Below are 24,179 nucleotides of genomic sequence, written 5' to 3'. Positions count from 1 at the left end.
CCAACCAATCAGGTCAAAGAGATATTTCTATATTTGTCTGTAAATTATGATACTTGTTAATTCAGCAAACTTAAGTCGTTCTAGCCGAAGTAGCACGTGTGTGTTTTGGGAATGCAGCTTTGGAGAGAACACTGAAGGGAGAGACTATTCATGGTTGTATTTTGAGTTTCAAAACACCTATCTTAAGGTATCTTCTTCTAAAAATCACTGACTGTATATGGCAAGACCTTTTTTTTTATAGCCAAATGTATGCAAATATCTTTGTGAAAATAAAATTCTGTAAAGTACTTGTAAGTGAAATATCACTTTTGTATCTATTGCATCTCTTTCTCATATTTATACCGTATAGTATTTGGTTTAAGATATGCATTTGTCGCAGGTACTGTATCAAACAGAAAAGTATAGCTGTATAATACTAAATAAAACACACCTCCAATAATCACTTAGATTAGTTGCTTAATATGTAATACAGAAGGAATGGTTCATAAGCTCATGAAAAAAAGAATTAACATATGCAATGAACGTTTGCAACTCCCTCTCATTAGGAATATATATAATACATAAAGCCATGTAGATACAGGTCAAGAGCTTCAATTAATGTTCACATCATACATCATAATGGGGAAAATCTAATGGGGAAAATTTCACCATGGCATGGTTGCTGGTGTCAGTAGGGCTAGTTTGAGTATTTCAGAAACTGCTGTTCTCCTTGAATTATCACACACAAGAGTCTCTAGAGTTTACACAGAATGTTGCAAAAACAATAATAATAATAATAATAATAATAATACAACATCCAGTGAATAGTGGTTCTGCAGGTAGAAACAAATTGCTGATGAGTTCAAGCTGCTAAGAATGCTACAGTAACTCAGCAGAAAAGCATCTCAGCAAATGCACATCACAAGAACCTTGAGGCGAATGGGCTACAACAGCAGACAATCACATAAGGTTCCACTTCTCTCAGCCAAGAACAGCTATCTGAGGCTACAGTGGGCACAGACTCAATGAAACTGGACAGTTGAAGATGGGAAAAACATCACTTTGTCCCTATTTTTAGCTGTTAATTGTTTCGGTGAGCCTGTGCCCATTGTAACTTCAGATTCCTGTTCGAGGCTGACAGGAGTTACCATTAATATTAATATTAATAACTGAAGTTAATTAACTAAGCAAACACCATCAGCTGAAGCTCTTGGACTGTATCTGCATGATTTTATGCAGTGCACTGCTGGCACATTGGCTAATTGAATCACTGCATGAATGAGCAGGTGTTCTTAATAGTGGTCAGTCAGTGTAACTTACAACACTGATGCACACAACTGGGCAGGAGGTTCAGTGGTTAAGGCTTTGAGCTGGAGAAAATTATATGCCAAATGAATAAATGTAAATGCAATTCAAACACAACTATGTTTCTTTGTGTTCCCAAACCAACAGTCATCCATACACAGTTCAGATTTTTTGTTCCCTACCATAAGCCGTGAATACGGTTGCAGATATAGTAAATAAATAAAAAATGACAGAAATCATGCCTCCAAAACAAAATAGTTTCTATCCACATTCCTCCTCTGATTTGTGTCCAGCTGACTGGCTGCCATGCCAAAACTATGCTGGGAGACTTTCAGTATAGCTGATGTATCATAACTCTGCAATGCTATAACTATTTATCTTCCCTTTGAAGGAAAGGGTGACAGTAAACTGTGGAAAAGTGTGGTGGTTTGTAGAGTAAGAGAAGAACACTACTATCAGCTGCAGTGGCCAGAGTGCTAACGTTTTTCTGTACTTACATCAGAAGATAAGATTATAGCTTTGAGATGAGCTCATAATCAAAGTGACATCAATTTAGACATGGAATCGTTAGATTTAAATATGAAAGTGCATATATTTGTATGTAACATTGAGTGAATGGGATTGTATATATGCGTGGTCATGTGTGTGACAGGGAGAAAGAGAGAGAAAGAAGTGTGTACCTGTAGGATGCACCCATTTTAGCTTTATTCACGATGAGACGTGAGTCTATTCAACAACCTCTGAGCTTCTATAAATACCAAAGGATTTTGATCTGCTGACTACCAACCAGATATGATATTTCACAAACACTTACTAACATACACATGCACACAAACTTACACAGAAGGCGCACATGCACAGGTATGCAGACAGGCACACACACTTCATTTCAAAGATCGTTTTATTAAAGCTATGACATGAATTCCAGTTCTGTCTGGCGGAGGATATCAAATATACTGTATGTGAACATAACAAAACGAACTTGTTCATATTTATGTTGCTATGAGGACGGGAAGGGTTTACCGTATGATGTCATAGACTATTTTTAATTTTCACAAATTCAGCAAAGAAGGATGAGATACTTAGTCAAACTGAATTGCCTTTGATGCTAGATTTGCACTTTTGGGGGGTTTTTTGTGGCCATGTCATAAAATGACTGAAGTGACAGTCATAACAAGAATGCAAGCTGCAGGTAGGTGTCACATTAATGGAAAATGTGTTTCAATGCACTAACTTTGAGAGTTTGTGATTGAAAGTTTTTCTCTCTTTCTCCACATCTGTCAATTGGATGTCCAGTGTGCATGAACATGTTAACATGAAATGTCAACAGTTTAGCCAATTTTATTATATTGAGCTTTCTGTCAAGTTTCTCTCAACTTCAATCAGGAACTTAGAGATATGAAAGTATTTAAAAGCCTAACATTAATAAGCGGGCTGAGGGTGACAGTGGCAGGGGGAAAAAACTCCCAAAAAATATACGGAACAGTAGAACTTTATCTTTAGAAGATTAACCAGAAATCTTCCAGTCTTCTGATGCTGCTATTCTACTCAGATAAAGAGATCTACTTCTATAGCTTTTGCTTGTATTCTAATTACTAAAACCAGCTTGATTATCAAAGTGTTATGTAACCCGTGCAAATTTCTGTCTTGTTATGTGGTTTTGTCATGTCATCTATCCATATTCTTCTCTTGCTGCAGATCATGTAATTACATACTTTGATCTTACATTTATATTTATTCATTTAAGGGCTACTTTTATCCAAAGTGAATTATGATTGAGAGTACACTATCCAGCAATGGAGAGCCCAACAGTGACTTACAACTTTTGGATCACTAGTTCACTGAGTCATCGCCACATCATTTAGTCAACATCCTGTCATTACAACTCCACAAGATACACACATCGTAAAACCAATCTCAATGTCATGCGGGACTGCATCTCCCAGCATTGTCTGACAACGGCAAAAGAAAAATTCTTAGACGTGAACTACTTGAAGCTTTAATCAATTATTTAACTCACACTTGCTTTCTAGGGGCACAGTGGCGTAGTGGTTAGCACATTTGACTCGCACCTCTAAGGTTGTGGGTTTAATTCCCATCTCTGCCCTGTGTACGCAGAGCTTGCATGTTCTCCTTATGCTTTGGGGGTACTCAGATTTCCTCCCACAGCCCAAAGACATGTTGTAGGCTGATTGGCATCTCTAAATTGTGAGTGTATGTGCAATTGATACCCCATCCAGGGTGTCCCCCGCCTTGTGCCCCAAGTCCCCTGGGATAGGCTTCATACTCCCCCTGAGCCTTTGTATGATAAGCAGTACAGAAAATGGATCAATGTTTGTTTTCTTACAAACTTAAAACAAAATTTCTCTCAGTTCATTATGCAGTCATGGCTCTTTAATAGTTGTGAATGTTTGCGATGTTGTGTGTCCTTCATTGCTATGAGTTATGGTAAGCCAGCTATGTACTTGCATTGTTGTGCCATTTGGTGACTGCATATCTAGTAAGGGTAAGAGGGTCTGAAAGGATGCAAGAATAAATTGCAATATTGACTAAAGGTCAAGTACCAGATCCTGAGGCACCTATAAACCGGTTGAATTTTGAAGGTATCATTAATATATAGGATTTAAAAAACTTTTTTTTTTTTTAAATAAAATCTCAAATGTGTTTGTACTTTACACAAGATACATTTTATATAAAAACAACATTTCGGTCAATAAAATTATACTATAATTTGATATCTATCATTAATATGTAAGAATCTGTAATCTGTTTATTTGATGCTGTGATAGTCATCCTGTAATTTCAATGAACCATGTAACTATGTAACTATGCAATTGACATTTTCAGTACAATATTGCTACAGTCCAGTTTAATGTACCCCAAATACCAATAGTTATAAACGAATATCATGGCCTAATCAGCAATGAGTTTTGAGTCAATGGGTTTTTCCAGTGTCTCATGTCTCATTACAGGGAAATATGTTGAAATTTACACCTACAGATGTGCTGCTTGAAAACACTGCAACACTTCCGTTCTTCACAACGTAGAAAAATAAAATTGCTCAAGGATTTCAAACTAGGAATGTGCACTGAGTTCATTATTCATGTTATTCTTATCCTCTTTTGTCCTGTGTAACTGAACAAAGTTGACTGACAACAAAAAGGTCATCACTCCTCTGTCCTCTTTACTGTATAGCTGTGCATTGAGAGCGGAAACCTGCTCTACTGTCACCACAGTATCCTGGCTGGGTGCCTGGTTCCTGGCTGGTGTGATAGAGAGATAGAAGGAGTGATGGAGTGAGAGATAGAAGGAGAGATGGAGGGAAACCGGCAGTCTGCAGGCACCCAGTCCGGAAACCCTGAGCGGGCGACAGTTACCAGCACATCCCTTTCAAGCTGATAGCACACACATTCACATAAGCGATGCTATAAAAGGACATGCATAAAGACACATGAACACATTAGGCAAGTGATAAGATAATATTTAAACTCTCTGAACAAGTTTATATGTTTACAAAGACAATGTATAGAAATCGTGGCACTAACTTATTAGTCATACAACTGCTTTCAGTGAGTCCCTTTTCCGAGTTATGGGCTGAAACATGATGGAGAGGTTAAGGTTTAAAGAATCTTTCTTTGTCTCATCATGGCCAGGAGATGGCAGTTTGGGATTAGAAATAATAGTGGAGGAACATTTGATTCAGGTCCAGCTCAATCATATGATTCTAACTCTATTTCATTGTCAAATATTCCTACCATCACATCCCCTCCCTACTCCATTTGTCATATCACAAAAGAGCCAGGATTGTGTGTGTTTGAGTGTGAATCAGTGTGTTGTATGACATTATGAAGCAAGGCAAATGTGTTCATACGTACGTAACTGACTCGAAGAATGTTTTAATATTTTGATATCTTGGAAATGTCCCCACAAGGACAGGATTATCTGACAGTTATCAGTTTTTGGGGATATTTGTCCAGTCCTGACAAGGAAAACTGTTTTAATGTTTGTTTGTTTATTTGTTCCACAAAGCCCACAACACTTAATTTAAAAAATCTAAAAGAGCCAAAACGTTTCCTTTTGGTTACTGAGGTTAAGGTTAGGGTTGGGTTTAGGTGTAGCCATAGCATTCATCATTAATAAACAAACAGTAATGCACAAATACACCGTCTTTAATACTAATGATGAGAACGCCATGCTGAGTGTGTGTGTGTTTGTGTGTGTGTGTGTGTGTGTGTGTGTGTGTGTTTGCATGTGTGCGCATATGTGTGAGTGAATGTCCGTTAAGGGCACCTGAACCTCAGTGTGGAGAGGGATGTGTGTCTATAAAACACACATTGCGGTGCACCAGCGCTCCGTTTCACACCGGAATTCATCAAGCAACTGTGTATCCTGATGTGGTGAAAACCAGGCCTTGCAAGGCACCCTGGGTAAAGGGGGGAGGGTTGTACATCATACTGCTACAGTACATCTAAAAAGAAAAACTCACAGCCAAAACACATACGAACCCTCGTCCAGGTCGATGCACATGTGTAATCACACACACACACACACACACACACACACACACACGCATACACATATGTGCACTGATTTTTGCAAGCACACACAGTTACAATCAACACAGTCATCCCTTTAACACTGATGGCCTACATTAAGACATTAAGATGGTTGAGTTTCTTTGTGTTGTGTTGAGCTATAATTATAACTGAACTATACCTGGTTTTTGTGATTAATCAAACCTGCATGTTTTGTATAATTGTGTAGTAAGGTTGAAAATATATTTGGTTCTGAGGGACCTCATCTTTCTGGGATGAGCACAGGAAGGCCTTTATGATTACAAGAGAAGTTCTTAAAAGGTTCAAGTCTACAATATCCAGGTGAGATTATCCACTGGCAAAAGGGTGAGTCTTGTTTTTCACACTGAGAAGTGAAAAGCTTCAGGATATCCATGTGGGAGCGTCCGCAGCAGAGTCAAACTTGTAGAAAGATCCGAGCAGAAGTAGCGCATCAGGATGAATCAATCAGATCCAGAAGGCGAGATGAGGCACAGCAGTAGATGTGTTTCAGGATCTGGCACTGCCATCACATCAGGCAGCAGGATTGCACATATAGCTAGACAGAGAGAGAGAGAGAGAGAGAGAGAGAGAGAGAGAGAGGGAGGGAGCGAGAGAGAGCAGATTAAAAGGTATGCTTTTAAAGGGTGTACACTGTGATCAGAGTACAAGCAGGGATTTAGCTTGTCCAATCTAAGGTTTGCAAAGGCAAAATTGATGTCATCAGTAATCACAAGCAATGCTGCTAGAGGACTCTTAAAGGGTTTGTCCCTCTTAAATGTTCTATGTGGACCTGAGAACGTTTCCCTTTTAGAATGGTTAGTTACAAACGTCCATATCTAAGACCTCATGAAGCCTTTAGTACACATCATGTATGGTATAATTCAAATCCAGGGCCTGGAAGTGGATCTCACTACTGCAGAGTAGACAGAATCTATAAGATGAGACACTTATTTGCCTAAAATCTTAATCTTAAGTAAAAGTTGTGTGAACCTGTCTGATAGCATTTGACATTCACCTAGGCTATGCGTATAACTGAAGAATTGGTTATTACACATCTCGCACTGTGCATCTCAGTATAACATGCATAAAGACTAAGTATTATCCAGCTATTAATAAGGATTAGAGGTGTGACAATGTCAACTAAATTCCTTGATTCATTTGTATAAACACGCATTACTGCCTTGTGATAGTACTATTATTTAAACAAAGAAAAGCCTTTTTGGACATGTGTAAGGGTTTCTCCGATTATTTGCAATTAGAAAAACCACTCTAATAATAAATGAAAAAGTTGTTTATGATCGTTCTTGTTATTTTTCCTAGAACAAGGACAGCATGAATGGTAGGTTGTTGATACAATATGCCATAATAGCACCTTCCTGTTGCCCTCTGAGCAGCAAATGAACTACAAGGCAATGAGGTAAGCAGGAGTTATACTGTTCAGCTGTACAGGGAACAGATTAAATAACGTATTCTAAACATATGTACAATCTTAGGATTTAATCAATATAATAAACTCAGCTAGAAGCATCAATTGTTTTGAAGTTCTTTAGCCAAGTAACCCAAGGACCAAGTAACCCTTTTATAGATACACTGTATATATGCACCTTTATGCTATTTACACCAATCAGCCATAACATTAAAACCACAGACAGATGACGTGAATAACATTGATTATCTCATTACAATGGCACCTGTTATGGGGTGGGGTATATTAGTCAGCAAGTGAACAGTCAGTTCTCGAGGTTGATGTGTTGGAAGCAGGAAAAATGGGCAAGTGTGATTGTGATGGCTAGATGACTGGGTCAGAGCATCTTTAAAACAGCAGGTCTTGTGTGGTGTTCCCTGTTTGCAGTGGTTAATACCTACCAAAAGTGGTCCAAGGAAGGACAACCGGTGAACCAGCAACAGGGTCATTGGCACCCAAGGCTCACTGATGCGCGTAAGGAGTGAAGGATAACCTGTCTGGTCCAATCCCATAGAAGAGCTACTGTAGCACAAATTGCTGAAAAAGTTACTGCTGGCTATGATACAAAGGATACAGAACACACAGTGCAATCGCAGCTTGCGTATGGGGCATATAGTTTAACAGTTCTATAGTTTCCCTTTTCTCATATCCTCGATTTCTGTACCTCCTCTTTGATTTACCCTTTGGTGCCTCTGTGTTCTGCAATATACTGCCAGTCAACATTTCCAAACATGAGGAGGGTTTTCACATAAGTCACATAAGGAAAAAATAAGCATGTGTTACAGCAAATAACTGAACTTTCATATTTAAAGTCTTATTTTGTCCACTGACAGATTCTGTGACTTTTCATTAGTGGTACTCATCCATCCCACTCTAAAGGCAAGTGCACTTCTTCAGTGAACCAGTTACTGTAAGTGTTGGTATCAGCTATAAGACCAAGTGAAGAAAACTGTTTGCCACAAAGCTGTGGAGCCTGCAAGTCTCCTCATATCCTGTGGGCTGAAACTGAAGGTGAACCTGAATTATAAATACTCACCATGTTCTCTGTGCCTGACCGGTGGTGATGAGTTCACTCTAAACAGGAAACAGATCTTTCACCATGTGAGACCACAGAATAAACTATCAAGCTGCTATGCCATGGTTAATAGGCGACATAAATATTAACCATAATATATAAAGGTTTTGTAATTGTCTTTTGGAGAAAAATCCCTTATTTATCAGAAAGGTAAATTGTCAAATATGTAATATATGATTTTTAGATTTTAAAAACTTTTTAGTCTTTATTATCAATATTATTACTCTCCATCCATCCATTTCCCGCTTATCCTGCGAGCCCAACCATTATTATTATTGTTATTATTATTATTATTACATCATCATCATCATCATCAACAACAACAACAACAACAACAACAACAACAACAACAACAACAACAATAATACATTTTTCCTATTTATTTAATATTTGGCGAATTCCTTCACTTATTAAATGCCACTTGTTACTCTCTTGGACTTTTTGCGCTTTACGGTACAGGCAATGTGCTCGTCCCTTTACGCACAGACTTCCCCACAGTTAATAAACTCAGATCCTGGGCCGTGACCTCCTCATAAGCGCGCGCTGTAACGCAGGAAAAGAGTCACCTGCGGTGAAAAGCGGGATCGCGTGTCAAGCGCAAGAAAAGTCGAAGTCTAATTGGTCAGAAGACCCAGTGTCGGAGAAAAGGATCCGCCTCTGTCTTCATAAACTGGAATTCCATCGCATGCACTCTGACAATTCATCTGACAAGCGTCCATATGACAGACTTGACATCAAAACAAAGCGGACTACAACGCAAACTAGGGCAGACGGGTGGGTGCAGCCCCACACGCAGGTGGGATATCAGGTGGGGTACTCCTGCTGGACCAGTGCAGGCAAGTTTCATTTTTGCATTTTTAACAATACATTTTCCATCGTATAAGCACAAAAACACATCACATTTCGAGCCGTAGACTGTGTCTCTGTGGCGCGCATCATCATCTCAACCAATCAAACCTGCAGCCTGCCAGCGAGGCAGGACAGCCCATGCAACACACACTGCGCGATAAACGTCCCCACTCGCCTGTTATTCTTACCTACAGGTGTTATGGTTGTCTACATGAGCGGTTGAGAGGCTTGTAAAGACAGGCGGAGACGGTGATCGATCCTGGAGTGACTAAAGAAGGGTTTTCTGTCAAGTATCTGTTTCAGTGTTTCACTCGGGGGCACAGCTTCAGAGCTGCGTTCATCTGCACAGGGCTGAGGCTGTACATGGAGCTCTCCGCGGACTCCGGATGGATGATGTTACCTACGCCGGACTCGGACGTTTCTCACGCTGGCTTGGGGCAGGGCACTGGGTACATGGAGCCATCATTACTGTCGCTGGAGGACGTGGATGGATTCCTCAGTCATATCGATTATCCAGGGCATCCCTATTTCCACACACATTCACCTCATCCTCAAGCACGAACATCTTACAGCCAAGTTCCAGGTAAGAAAACCGCGTAGCTCACCAAACTTTGTCGTCGCAAATTAGAGATCATCATGGATGTAAGTGGATATAGCCTACATTTTCCATCGTAATCACTCTTTCAGTTACTTTGTTACAAATATATGTTTTGCCTTTTGTTGTCCGATTAGCCAAGTTTAAGAATTAGGCTGGTGGAGCATGAAAATAAAAATTAAGTACGAAACATGAAAGCTGTATATTGTCTAGCTGTTTCTTTAACAAAGCATAGCATGCCATCTAATTGTGGGTGTACTGGTTTCTAAATAAGACTAAGCTAACTAATTAAACATTTCAGACTAATATAATAATTCAACCCCATGTTTAACGAGAATTAGCCGTAGAATATACATTGGAAAACTCCATTTGAATAGTTTATTTCAATTAACATTATTATTGTTAATTGTGTATTTCTTAATAAGACGGTATTGAAAACAATATATTCCTACTACACAAACACATCCATCGTTGCGTTTATATAGCCTATGTATAAGATTTTTAAAAGTTTCTGAAAACTTACAACATTGCCAGTACAGAACTTTCCTCCACGCCTAATGATAATCCACTTTTTTTTACTTTATAGCTCGTTTGCACGGTGGTTCTATGTGCCACCCTCACTTCCTGCACACGCAAGCTTACCCTTGGCTGGAGAGCAGTAAATCGAGTTCTTCCGTGGTCCAGCAACCCATCACCTGGTCACAGAGTGCTTTGGGAAAGCCTGCTGGAGGAACCTCGGTCGGGATCTCGTCGGTATATCCAGGCTCGTGCGCTCAGGGCTCGGCCCCGTTGGCCACGCGCTGCAGCACTCAGTTCTACTACCTGTCCCCTACACCGCCAAGTTCCGCGGCTCCGGAGCCGGACGCCACCATGTACTCGGCAGTTCTTCTCGATGGGACGAAAATGCAGACCACAGGTCCTCTCCGGAACTGTACGGCGCATGAGGCGGCTCCTGTGTGTGCGTTTCCAGCGTTTGCGTTAGCAGGAGCGCGCGAGCACGCCGCCGGTATGTTCTGCAGGAGCGGGGGAGACTTAACGGACAAATCAAAGAGCAAAGGGCGCACTGGTTCGGGTGCGTACAATAAAAATCTGGTTGTAAGAACAGAACTGACAGCTTCAATACAGGCTGATCACTAACTGAAAAGTCAGACATAAGACCTGCACTTTCTATGTAAAAAAAAATGGGAAAATTCTGAACGCTTGTTTTTGTTTCTGAATTTTGTATTTCTTGTGTCTACAAGTCAATAATGACTTAACAGCTGATTATACACTGTCTTTTGACTTGTCACTGAAAACCACCATATTATTCTCTATAAATTTCAAAAGAAGCTAGCTTATCACAACAAAAATAAATGATTAGTTAAGTAAGTAGTTGGAGGAAAATCATAATGATAAGAAATGAATAAACCATTTTCACATTCGCTTTTTGTCTTTTCCTTGTTTCTGGGGTGGTACCATCAAGGGTAGCCTACATCACCTGCAAAGGTGCATAATTAACTTGTAGAGTAAAGCATTAATGGTACATCAGTGGTCCTTAAGCTTCAGTGACAGACCTTCAATAAAGTAAACTATATTCACATTTGCAGAAGAGATACATACCAAAGGTACAAACATGCACCCTTGAGGGTACCACCCCAGTGACAAGGAAAAGTAGAGTTTGGTACTTTTATTTCTCAGACTATACAGTGTGTTCATATTCAAAGTGCTTCATATCCTCTGTGTGTATCAGAAGGACGTGAGTGTGTGAACTGTGGGGCTACCTCCACTCCCTTGTGGCGGCGAGATGGCACAGGCCATTATTTGTGTAACGCATGTGGACTTTACCACAAGATGAATGGCCAGAACCGACCACTCATCAGACCCAAACGTCGACTGGTAAGTGACATATAATGAACATACTGAAACGTTCCCACATCAAAATATTGTAGCTAATCCCACCTTTAGAGTTTGTACATCATCTGTCTCAACATTTCACATCAGGACCAATCGTACAAATCAGATTTAATATGCAAAGTGCAGAAACCATTTCTCAAAGGTTTAAGAAGGAGGGAGTAAGGACAGAAACTAAAGGACTTTTGTTTGGAGTGGTGATTTACACTGCCATTGTGGTTGTTGAATGGAGGTTTACTTGAGTTACACACACGGACAGAAAGCAGGTTAAACAGACTGAGGTTAATAAAGTTGGATAGAGAAAGAGGGAGATACACAAAGAGAGAGAGAGAGAGAGAGTAAGTGAATAAAAGCGTGGTCATGTCAGCAGGCATAAATAGCACCAAAGAAGTTAGATTTAATTAGAAGTATTAGGCCAATAAGTGTAATTTGATCAGATATCAGATACGTCAACATTTCATCAACTTGCTTTCCTCTAACCTCTGGTATGAGTTAGAAGATAGTTTGAAAGTTGTTGTTAATAAATTATCAACGGAGTAGCTATGTAGACAATTTTTTTTTTGGTCTTTGAGCTTTTAAAGCATTTCTAATACAGTCCTTTCATCAAAAAAAATAATTTATAGACATTAGGATAACATCTATGTATTAGTGCTGTATCTTTGGGCCTACTTTTTAGCTAGCTAGCTGTAAAGCCTATTGCACCCTACACATTTTAGTCACTGACTAATTTTGGGGCTCGGCAACTACACCCCCATGTCAGGGACTACTGCTCATGCAAACAGTTCAGCGATGTGCTTTTTCTGGCCGCAAGTGATTGCTGAGGTGCCAATATTTTCTTTTTTTCTCTGAGATAAATCACATAGTCTGAACCCCCTCTGTGATTAGTTGTAAGAATAGGACAACAGAATAGGACAACACAGTATAAAAAAAGCTATATTTTTCACACTTTACCTCTAATTCTCTTTGCCGAACAAACAGTCCTTGCTACCTGTCTCCCCAGCCACTAATTCCTCCACGTTTCTCTCTTTTTTCTTGTTTCCGTACAAAATAGTGACAAAGCCACAAAGTCACATGATAGATAGAACAGCTGTTGTGTTCATTTTTGAAAGAAAGCAGGATGTTGGGATACGACATGCTTTGGTGGGGATCTCTCCAGGTGAAATTCTGTGTAGTGCGTGCGGGTGATCGTGTCCCTATGTCCGCCAAAGAACGATCGGAAACAATTAAAGTCTTGTAGTGTGACTGTGTCACCAATTCTGCGATTTTGAAAATCCATGTAGTGTGCACTTGGCTTAACCCTAGGTAGATGTAAACTGACACCTGTAGGCAAACATGTCCTTTGCTGTCATAATGAGATTTACTACCTATTGTAGCTTCTATTTAAGAATGGTTAACTCCCTTAAGCCATAAATCAGTTCTCTGTATATTTAATATATGATGTTAATGTTGTAAAGTGACTTGAAAAATGTGGCTTGGATTAAGTTCAAATAAAGTATCTATGGGATCTGGCTGACATTAGCGAATTAGTTACCATTATTATAGCTATCTAACATAGCGAGCTGCCTAGCTTCCTCATTAACCTGTTTTACTGAGCAAATAGGAAAAAGTAGTATCTGTAAAAATTCAGTAGTGTAGTAGGGAGACAGGGTAATCTCCATTTCATATATCCCTACCAACTTTCAAGACAAATCTATTCTCATGGGTAATGTTATTAGTTATCTATGCAATTTAAATATTATCATTACAACAGCAGAGCTTGCAAACATAAATGCCAATCATAAAACAATTAGACTGTTCATTCATTCAACTTCAGTAACCTGGTCAGGGCCACCTATCCCTGAAGTACTGATCATGAAGCAAGAATGCACCTTGAATGGGCCACAGACCATTGCAGGACACACACACACACACACACACACACACACACACATCTTGGGGCAATTTAGAGTAGCCAGTTCACCTATTATGTTTTTTTGTGGTGAGCCTGCAGAAAAACCCATGTCAAAATTGTTTGGATTGACTCGATTTAATGGAAATGGGACTGTGTGTGTGTGTGTGTGTGTGTGTGTGTGTGTGTGTGTGTGTGTGTGTGCAGACCGTGTGTTCATTACTGTGTTATATCCAGTTATCTGTATAAATCTTCTGCGTGGCTTTAATCGTGGCCTCGTTTCCATACACGAAGAACTAGCTATCTTATTAAAGATGACAGTACTATGGGAACTATCTGTGATTCGGCACACTGAATGAAAACGGTTCAAATTAGTTAATTGGAGTAGGCATACTAGAATTAAGGACAATGAGAAGACACAAAATGCTCCGCTTAATTTTCACTTCTCAGGTGTTTACTGTAAATTGAACACTGTGCATACAGACCGCCCGTCCCCTGCTAACAGGTGAATATTGGAACAGACCATCAGAGCTACAAACCGGGGGGGGGGGGGCGTCCCACAAAAAAATATGTAATGTTTGATTTGGTGTCTCCCATTTTAGGTTTACTAGACTTTAAATCAAAAGAAACAGGTTGTTATACTGAGTTTTCAATCCCAAACATTATTGAACACCCTTTGCGTGACCACATTTGTTTCAAGGTACAAATGGTTCAGTCTGGTCAGCAGGTTGAACTCTGGAACGTGGTAATCGCAGTTGTTATGGAAACCCGAGTGATTCTTGCGTGCCTTGAGAAAATACATTTCGAGAACCAAAACAGCCGAGAAAGATATCAAAGTGAAAAGGGAGCGACAATTTAGTGCTAGGTGCTGGTCGTATATTTGGGCCTGTCCGGCAGAGGCGGGCCGCTCCGGTGGTTTCCGGGGCCGGATGTCTGCTCGGTCCCGATAGAGGAGTTATGCGCCTGCGGATAGCCTACTGATGTGTCTAACTCATAATTTTGTACTACAGGGCAGGAATAAGAAAAAAAGAAAGAAAGAAATATCTTGCTTTTTTAAAACATAAAAGGGGAAACGAAAGAAGCTGGAAGGAAAAACAGAGATGGAGGTAGACATGTAGGTTTACACAGGTTTATATGTGGGAAGATTTAAGAGCAGGACTGCAGTTTGGCTGCGCCTGAAACCGCACACTACAATAGATTACTATTATTATTATTATTATTATTATTATTATTATTATTATTATTATTATCATTATTTAATCATTCATAGGATATCGTGGATTGTACAGTACTGGGCAAAAGTTTTAGGCACACTATTTCTTTTTAGTACAATCTTTGTTATAGATTTTTATTTTTGATTTCTACATTATGGAGTCAGTGCAAAACATTTTAGATTCCCAAACATTAGTTTTTCTGCACAAAATTAAATGTTACAGAAAAATGTGTGTATATAAGGAAAGAAAGTAGCTTATTACATAAGAGACACTTTTCAGACAAAAAAAAAAAAAAACCACAATGAAGGCTGCTGGGTTTTGCTGCAAAAATAAGAAGCAAGTGCGACGGTCAAAGTCTCCAGAAGAACCGTATCTGGTTCTGCAAGATGCTCAGTAAAACTTACAGCTCAGTTCCTTATAAATCTGCAGAAAGTGTACCTGATACTACTCTTTTTTATTGTTACAGCAAAGGGTTGTCAAACCAAGTGACTTTGTTTCATTTATTACTGTTTATTACTGCACTTTATAGTATTGTGTTTTATGTAGAAACATTTCATTTCTTTACTTTTCATATTTACAAAAACGCTTTAATCAAAAATGGGTTAATTTTATTTCATAAATGGGTTAATATTTTCAGGGTTATTTTTACCCTTTAAAATTTCAAATATACTGCATTATAAACAAATATGTCAACATGGTATCCCCTTTATTAATACACAAGAAGGTGTTCAGAAATGTATTGTTAGAGCTGCTAAAGTGCTGTTTAGATATAGACCTTGAAGTAAATGTCTCAAATAAGTCAAATATTTAAAATGAAAATGTCAGATTTTGATCAAAGGAAACCTCCAAAAAATTGAGTAACCAACTTACGATCCAGTGGGCATAACAAACAAGTAAGCTAATGAAGATAGAGGTGCATTTAATGTCGTGTAAACTGGACTGTTATCGTACATTTTTTATTTTTCTAGCGTACAGTAATGGTTTTATGGATAAATATATTGATACGAACCTTGTTTCTCCAAATAAATCTAACGGTCTGTCAGTGTGAAAACCTCTATCTCCACCTGAGGGGAATTCAAACAGCTTACGCTGAGTTGATTTGACCCAAGGAGCTGGGCTGAGGCGTCAGGGTGGGGGAGGGTGTGCATTGATTCAACTGTCAGTGAAAATGACCCAGCCACTAAACCAGTGGTTGGGTTACACGAAACTACCCAAGACTGACAAAATAACCCAATTAAATGACTCAAAAGGCTCAACCGTTTGGTAGAAAAAATAACCAGCATTATTTAGAGTGTGAGTTACTGTCTGTGTGGACTTCCAATGTTCTCCCCATGTCCGCATGGGTTTCCTCTTAAAAAACATGCCGGTATGTGGATTGGTTACACTAAATTGCTCCAAGGTGTGAACATGTGTGCATGATGCACTTTACTGGACTGGTGTTTCATCCAGGGTGCATTCCCACCTCATGCTCAGTGTTCCTGGGGAAGGCAGTCCATACAGGATTTCACAGAGATTTTTGTGATTGTTGTGGCCAAGTGTGTTTGATTTTGCTGCGGCTTTTGAAGAATACTGCTGTTTTTTGCAGAATACTACTTGAATTGGCAAATTGTTTTGCACGGTTTTTCGCAGTGATGTTTGTTGGTAAATGAGACCTTTTAGCTGTTCTCATGTTCGAAGCACATGAATCGAAGAGGGCTTTAGCTGGTGATGACGTCACATGGCAAGCCCTTTGGGCGTCTTGGCCTAAATCTATGGAAAATCTGCGATAATTTTGAAAAGTTGCTTGAAATTGTGATCGCAAAATCGCAAAATCCTGGAGGGACAGGAACGGCTCCAGATAAACAAGGATAAAATGGTTACTGAAGTTGAATAAATTAATGTAGACAGATACAATTTTTTACAAAATATCAATAATGGCAACTCCACACCACTAATTAGTCATTAAAACACAAAAACATAACATCAGTTCATATTTTACAGTACATTAGATTTTCATGAACCATGTGCATTTACCTTAATTGATCATTGTTCCTCTTTGTGTATGTGTGTGTATGTGCAGTCAGCAGCCAGGAGAGCAGGTACTTGCTGTGCAAACTGCCACACGAGCACCACCACACTGTGGAGACGTAATGCCAATGGAGAGCCTGTTTGCAATGCTTGTGGGCTCTACTACAAACTGCATAATGTATGTATCACTAAATTCATTATATACATAGCTCCAGAGCTGAAAAACCCTTGCTGTTTCCTTGCTATACAAAGAACCAATAAAGAACACCAGGGCCTGTGATTCTATGACAGGTTAAATACAGACCATGGCATTTCATTTTTAGTACAATACAGTACAGTCAGTTGTCACTCTACCATTGGTAATCACTATATATATGTTTATTTGTTCTTATTTTATTAGATGAATCGCCCGCTCACTATGAAGAAGGAAGGCATTCAGACTCGCAACAGAAAAATGTCCACCAAATCTAAACGAAGGAGAGGCGAGAGCTCTCATCATTTTCACTTTAGTAGATTCATGCAGGACAAACCACATGCCTTTAACCACATCGCCAATATTTCTCACCACGTTAACACGACTCCGCCAGTCGAGTTACATCCAGCCTTCAGCCACACGCACCATGCTAACTTGGTGACTGCCATGAGCTGAGCACCATGTGGAGGTCTTTTTGTGCACTAGTGAAATCACAGAGACATTTATTTAAGTGTTTAATGAATATACAGTTTTAGAGGGATATGTTTTTGTACATTCACACATTGAAGCTAGCTAACTAAATGAGGTTGTTGATTTAAAAAAAAAAAAAAAAATTATCATTAGCTGACTGTGTAATAAAGTGCACTTTATACCAAAACCCAGTGATATATTATAGGGAGGTTTGTAAGATCCAAGGGATTTTCTATGCAAACACTGCATTTTGTGGAGGATTCTTTTAGAAATCTTTTGAATTACCCAGTCACAACATCTGAGTGTTGTAAAAGAGGTACAGAGGAAAACCTGGGGTTTCCAAAGCATGTAAGTGGTGAATACTGAAACAGTGGGATTTTACAATCCACTAAAACTTTATGAATGGACTTTGTGTGTGTGTGTCTGATAAAACTGTGAATGTTGAACACTGCAAAAAAATAAATAAATAAATAAATAAATAAAAAATAAAAGAAAAAAAGAAAAAGAAGAAGAAGAAGAAAAAAGTGTTGGGTTATTTGGTTCCTAATTCTGCCCAGTTCCACTTCCACCCTTTTTCCTTTAATGAATTCCATTCACAAAAAGGGGCAGCAAAACCCTTTACTAAATTTTCTAGAAACAACATATTTAGCAGCGTCCCAGGAACTGGATCTCTCTGTTCCTCTCCCAATACCTTTAGTGAAGTTGAAGTGTTTGTATATTGTATGCATTTCAGTAAATAAAGTGCTATTTATCTGAATAGAGAAATGTCAATTACAGTGATTTTGATTTAGAATTTTGGTGATATACAGTAGTGTTAATTTCATTCACGAAAACTATGAAAACTATATAAGTGTTCGCCAACGACCTTTTTTCCATGACTAAGATGAGACGATGACGAGACAAGACCGACGTCAGTAAACACTAACTGTGACTATATCAACATGCAATATTGTCGACGAAAAAAGAAAAGAAAAGAAATATTAAAAACTTTACCAAAATCTCTCCAAAATACTATAGACTGTTTTTTTTTTTCTTAATTACAATCCAAATATGCAGTTCATTCATGGCATATCAGCACTAAGCAAGCACAGTGGTACCTGTAAAAGTACCTTTCAAGCTAATGTTCATTTTGGCTAGACTGGATTGAATGAAATGTTAACTATAACTAAAATAAGACTAAAGTAGCTATACTCTTATGGCTAAACATGTCTATAGTTTTCATTTGACAGTCTTATTTGACTAAAATACTTGTGGTTTTCTTCGACTAAAATAAGACTGAAATGCCCTTGACTAAAAAAACAACAACAGGAGTAATATGATTTAAAAAAACAAAAAAAACTATCAAGGACATTTGACACAGGACTAAAACTAAGACTAAATAAAAAAAAAATAGCTGACAAAATTAACACTAATTTACAGGCCTTGTGATAATAGCCATTTGGTCTAATTAAAATGATGTTAACTATCTGTTGAGCCCAATCAGCTGTGTTGGAGCTGAATATTGGCTCCAGGAAAACATCTTGTCCAATATGTACTGTACTCCACTCTTAAATGTCTAAGACAATGTTGAACACAGACATCCAAACTGACACCTGTGGCTGTGGGCTGCACACACGCGAGACACAGATGTTATCAGTGTGATGAGCAGATTAGAAGAATGAATGGAGCACTGGACTCCAGAGGGATTGAGACATGAGATAACATTGAAAGATAGGGTGTATTCTTTACAGGAGGAGAGTTGATACAGAGCATTTAGACTTGATAGAAAGGGCAGCCTGATTCCTCTTCGTGTCTCTCAAATTGTCCTAGAGCAACAATACAATATCTGGTACATTCATCAATTCTTAGTAAGATTTACTGTTACAAGAAGATAGTATGTAAGATCTTGAGACCAGGCACTTCCAGCATAACTACTCTTGACAAAGCAACACACATAGATGCTTAATAATTCTTATCATTATTATTTTTGCAATAATACTAGTAACTGTCAAACCATTATTACTAGCTAATAGCTTAATAAAAGGTGTTAAATTGATCAGCATCACTCTGTAATGTTAAGGTGATTGCTAAAACAACACAATCTACTCCTTAGCAAAATACTACAAGCCAACAAGCAGTAATATGGTAGAGTATTTGTCCGCTGCTTTACAGAACAGTCACACTGTCAAACTGCATGCTCTGGTACATTTGTAGGATATCGTAAGTGTAAACAGTAACAGCTGAAAAGCTAGTAAGCAAAAATCATAGCTTAAAAAAAAATCTTAGGTTTGACCACAAAAGAGCTTCCCAAAATTAGGGATGAGTTTACCGTATTTGTAATGATAACTGATATATGAATGTATTCCCATATTATGTCACTCAATCTGTTACCATCTGATGGTGTGTGGCTGTGTATATAAGACTATGGGACAAAAAAGTACTTAATCAAGTAAACAAAAAACTGAATTGTAAACTTAAAATTTTCTTTAGTGTAACTGGTTTTTTTATTGCTATATAAATTGCTATATATATTGTATATAAATTATAAATAAATAACTAACATATTGGTATATAAACTGTCAAATAAACTCAATCTATTATCTGAAAGATCTAAAATATAGAAGGAAAAGGACAAGTGCACTGAATTGTAATTTACTGAAGATTAGCATGAAGCATTTCCAAGGTCTGGCCCAACAGGTGTGTGTTTACATTTGTTCTGAATGAAACTGGGGCATCCGAACCCTCCCTCCCTAGAACACATTCATCTTCTTTCTTTCCCCCTTCTTTCACTTTCCCCCTTCATTTACGTATCATCCTGTTTAGTGAGTAAATTAATTCATCCCTCTGTGTGAAAACAATCCCTCCTTTCAAATGGCGAACGGCAACTGTAAATGCTCAGTTGCCCTCTCCTGGGACATTGTTGTGTAGCGAACATTTGTGGGGGTATGAGTGAAAGAGAAAAGTGTGTTTATGTGTGTATTCTGTTGCGGGTCTCTCCGGACATGGTGACAGATCACCTATCTGCTGTCTTGCTCTACCTCTCTCCTTCTCCATTCTTTTCTTTCCGTTATCCTAGTGGTTTTGTGCTGAGAGAACTTTTTGAAACAATCATGCTTGCAATATCTCTCTCTCTCTCTCTCTCTCTCTCTCTCTCTCTCATATATATATATATATATATATATATATATATATATATATATATATATATATATATATATATATATATATACACACACACATAGATGTTTCTCCATGTTTAAATAGTAACCTGGGTTGTGAATAGGAAGATGGTGTAGGATGACAAATTGTCAGGATGACTTAATTGTTTATTAAAGCCTAATAATGTTCATCACTGCATAATCAGCACAATTTAGAATAAATGCACAACTGATACACATGGATTTTGTGTTATGTTTAAGGTGTCTAATGCACTCTCCATTGCCATTGACCAACACTACATTATAATTTTAATGTTTTTTGTTTGAGCTATTTAACCATGTTTCCTCTTATAAAGTGTAGAGCAAAGAAAAATCGGATAAAAAAAAAAAGTATAAGAGCACAGAGCTGTGGAAGAGAAAAGGAAGAGATCAAGAAAGATAGAAAGGAAGAAAGTCACTAAAGAGGCTGGAGAGGGGGTCAGCCACAGATTTAAGATAAGCAGGCTGACAGACAAATATTTGCAAAATGTGCAAGGGGGAGCAAAAGATGCACATGCACACAGAGACATAAAGACACAGAGAAAAAAAAATTCACTCATATAATACAATATTTGCACTAATATGTTAAGATAAAACGTCTAACCTACACCAAATAAAAAGCTGAGTTTAATCAGTTTTTACAGTTGGGTTTTGTTTTTTAATAATTGTAAAATTTCATGGATACAGTAACCTGATTAGAGCTGTAAAATAAAAATAAAATAAATAATATAATTACATTCTCTATACACAGTGCATATTCATTATGCTTCACTGTCTGTGTGCTCCACTGTCTGTATGTACAAGTCTTTGTGGTTGCTTTATAAGCTTTTAAGCGTGGCATTCTATAAATGAGCACACTGGGAGTGTGTGTGTAGATGTACTATACTCCCACTGAGGCTGAACCCGGCTTAACAGAGAGAGAAAGAAAGAAGGGCATGCCTCTGGGTGTATCTGGTTTCTCAGCTTCAACAATAAAGTGTTGACAGTTTCAGATTTGGCTTCAGATCATTGTGCACATGCACACGTACGGATTAGGGGCAAGGAGAACATGTGCTCCCATACAGCATAACAACAGTATTTAATATTTAAAAAAGCATTACAATTTATTTGGCTCAAATTCAAACTTGAAAAACAGAAACGAAAACTTGTATATGCTTGTTTTTAAAAACCACATTACAGTAAAATCTTACAGTTAAGCAAGATTTAATAGGAATAATAAATATAACAGAAAAAAATACAGCCATATTAGTTTTTGTATTGTGGTGTAGAATTTTTACAGAACAAGTACAATCTATCTATCTATCTATCTATCTATCTATCTATCTATCTATCTATCTATCTATATATATATATATATATATATATATATATATATATATATATATATATATATATATATATATATATATATACATATATATATATATATATATACAGTGCATCCGGAAAGTATTCCCAGTGCTTCACTTTTTCCACATTTTGTTATGTTACAGCCTTATTCCAAAATTCCAAAGGTGCGTCAACAAAGTATTGAGCAAAAGCTGTGAATACTTATGTACATGTGATTTTTTTTTTTTTTTTTTTTTTAATAAATCTGCAAAGATTTCAAACAAACTTCTTTCACGTTGTCATTATGGGGTATTGTTTGTAGAATTTTGAGGACAATAATGAATTGAATCCATTTTGGAATAAGGCTGTAACATAACAAAATGTGGGAAAAGTGAAGCGCTGTGAATACTTTCCGGATGCACTGTATAGCTATTTGAAATGCCCTTTAAGAAATACATTGAAGGTCCCACTCTTAGGACTCTTCCACTCTTTTTCTCAGACATATACAAAAATAAACTGATGTACATCACACAGTTATGTATGCTGAATACTGCTTTATCTTTAATAAAACACGTGCGAATGTTAGGGTTAGGGTTAGGATAACTATCTTTCCGGATAAACATGTCACTCTGACACTCTGCTAATTGTTTGTTTAGAGAGAGGCTATAATTGAATAGCTGTAATTGAATAGATCACTTGGTTTATCGTTTAGAGATAAGAGAGAAAGCCCACTAATGCAGTTAGTCATATTACTAACGGATACACAAAGCTTTTAGGTCACTAGCTTATGTGATTGATGGGTTTGAAAAGGTATTTGTGTGTCCAACTGTGTGACCCCGCACCAAAAGAGCTTTTTGTTAAATCTTTTTTAGCTGAACTACCAGGAAGTAAGAACTGCTACATAAAGACATGTCTTTGTTTTATATCTTATGGGCAGAATTTAAAAAACAGGAAAACAAAACATAAGGCTATTTGGGTGAATAAAGGAGTGCTTCATTACCCTTAAAAATTGACTGAGACTAAAAATGCCATGTGTTGAATTCAGAAAGTTTTCAGAACCTTTCACTTCTTCTTCTTCTATTTTTTTTTTTTTACCTTACATCCTTGAATTAAATTATTTTTTTCCCCATCATCTGCAAAAAACTACTCCATAATGAAAAAGTATGTGTATGCCTTTAAGTGTCACAACCAGAGCCTGTACTAGAACATAATCAAACATCTCTGTGGAAACCTGAAAATGGAGATAGTGATGCTTCCCATCTAACCTGATGGAGTTTCAGAGGTTCTGCAGCAAGAACTTGGAGAAGAGCCCCGAATCCTGATGTGCCAAGCATGTAGCATCATACCCTGAAGCACTGAGTAAAAGGTCTGAAAACTCGTTATTTTATATTTAATCAATTTACAAAACGTTATGCAAAACATTTTAGGGTAAGGGTATATGTAAATGTAACAACAGAAGAAAAATGACAAGGAGAAGGACAAAAGAATGAATACTCTGCTTCCAAAGTCACTGAGCAATATTCAATGATCCCTACAGAGATGTCCAGAATTGACAAACTGATGATCCATAGATTGATCCATTGACTTGGTTGTGTAATTCAGCATCTGACTGATAAAAAGTGACAAGTCATTTTAAAACACACACACACACACACACACACACAGTACATAACCATATATGAGAATGTATTACTTATAGCCTAGAATTTTTGTGTTAGATTGAATTCTGTTAAAATTATTTTTATACGTTCAATTTCCTTTTTCCATTTTTATTTTGAATTACAACACAAAATGTCTGAAACAACAGACTGCAAAAGGCACAAAAGAGACAAAATTATCAAAAGATACACAAACACAAAATCAAGACAGAAGATAAGCAGATACTGCAAACCTTAACAGAGGACTCTGCAATATTTGATCCTTATAATATATATTAGGCTAATCTCCTCAGATGCTTCCCTTTGAAGTCAGATTATATCTTCCCTTGAAAACCCTTGTGTATGAGGTGTGTGCATGAGGTGTGTGTGTGTGTGTGTGTGACAAAAGGGAGCTGCCTTCCCAATAATCTGACAGTACTCTCCTACCTACATACAGTTCTTGAAACTTAAATCTTTGAATTTAACCTTCCTGTGTTCGGAGGGGGATTTGACTGAAAACAATGAACACGTTCAGTTTCTGAAGGTTCTG

The 24,179-nt window shown here is 37.8% G+C and overlaps 1 protein-coding gene across 1 annotated transcript; it reads left to right on the top strand.

Annotated features, from left to right (window-relative positions):
* Positions 1 to 9,036: 9,036 nt before the first annotated feature.
* Positions 9,037 to 18,436, top strand: gata2b (GATA binding protein 2b). Its single transcript, XM_053637026.1, has 5 exons — positions 9,037 to 9,812; positions 10,411 to 10,896; positions 11,554 to 11,699; positions 16,876 to 17,001; positions 17,224 to 18,436. Exons 1-5 carry the CDS (start codon positions 9,593 to 9,595, stop codon positions 17,470 to 17,472), a joined length of 1,227 nt encoding a protein of 408 aa, XP_053493001.1. The 5' UTR covers positions 9,037 to 9,592; the 3' UTR covers positions 17,473 to 18,436.
* Positions 18,437 to 24,179: the final 5,743 nt, after the last annotated feature.

This window comes from Ictalurus furcatus, chromosome 11 (genome assembly GCF_023375685.1).
Source record: "Ictalurus furcatus strain D&B chromosome 11, Billie_1.0, whole genome shotgun sequence".
Classification (NCBI taxonomy): domain Eukaryota; kingdom Metazoa; phylum Chordata; class Actinopteri; order Siluriformes; family Ictaluridae; genus Ictalurus; species Ictalurus furcatus.
This window is presented reverse-complemented; position numbering and strand designations above follow the sequence as displayed.

Excerpts from the sequence above, each read along its gene's own strand:
- gata2b (XM_053637026.1), top strand. The coding sequence starts at position 9,593 with ATGGAGCTCTCCGCGGACTCCGGATGGATGATGTTACCTACGCCGGAC. Across the intron at positions 11,700-16,875 it reads TCAGACCCAAACGTCGACTG|TCAGCAGCCAGGAGAGCAGG; the intron begins GTAAGTGACATA and ends GTGTATGTGCAG. Across the intron at positions 17,002-17,223 it reads TCTACTACAAACTGCATAAT|ATGAATCGCCCGCTCACTAT; the intron begins GTATGTATCACT and ends TTATTTTATTAG.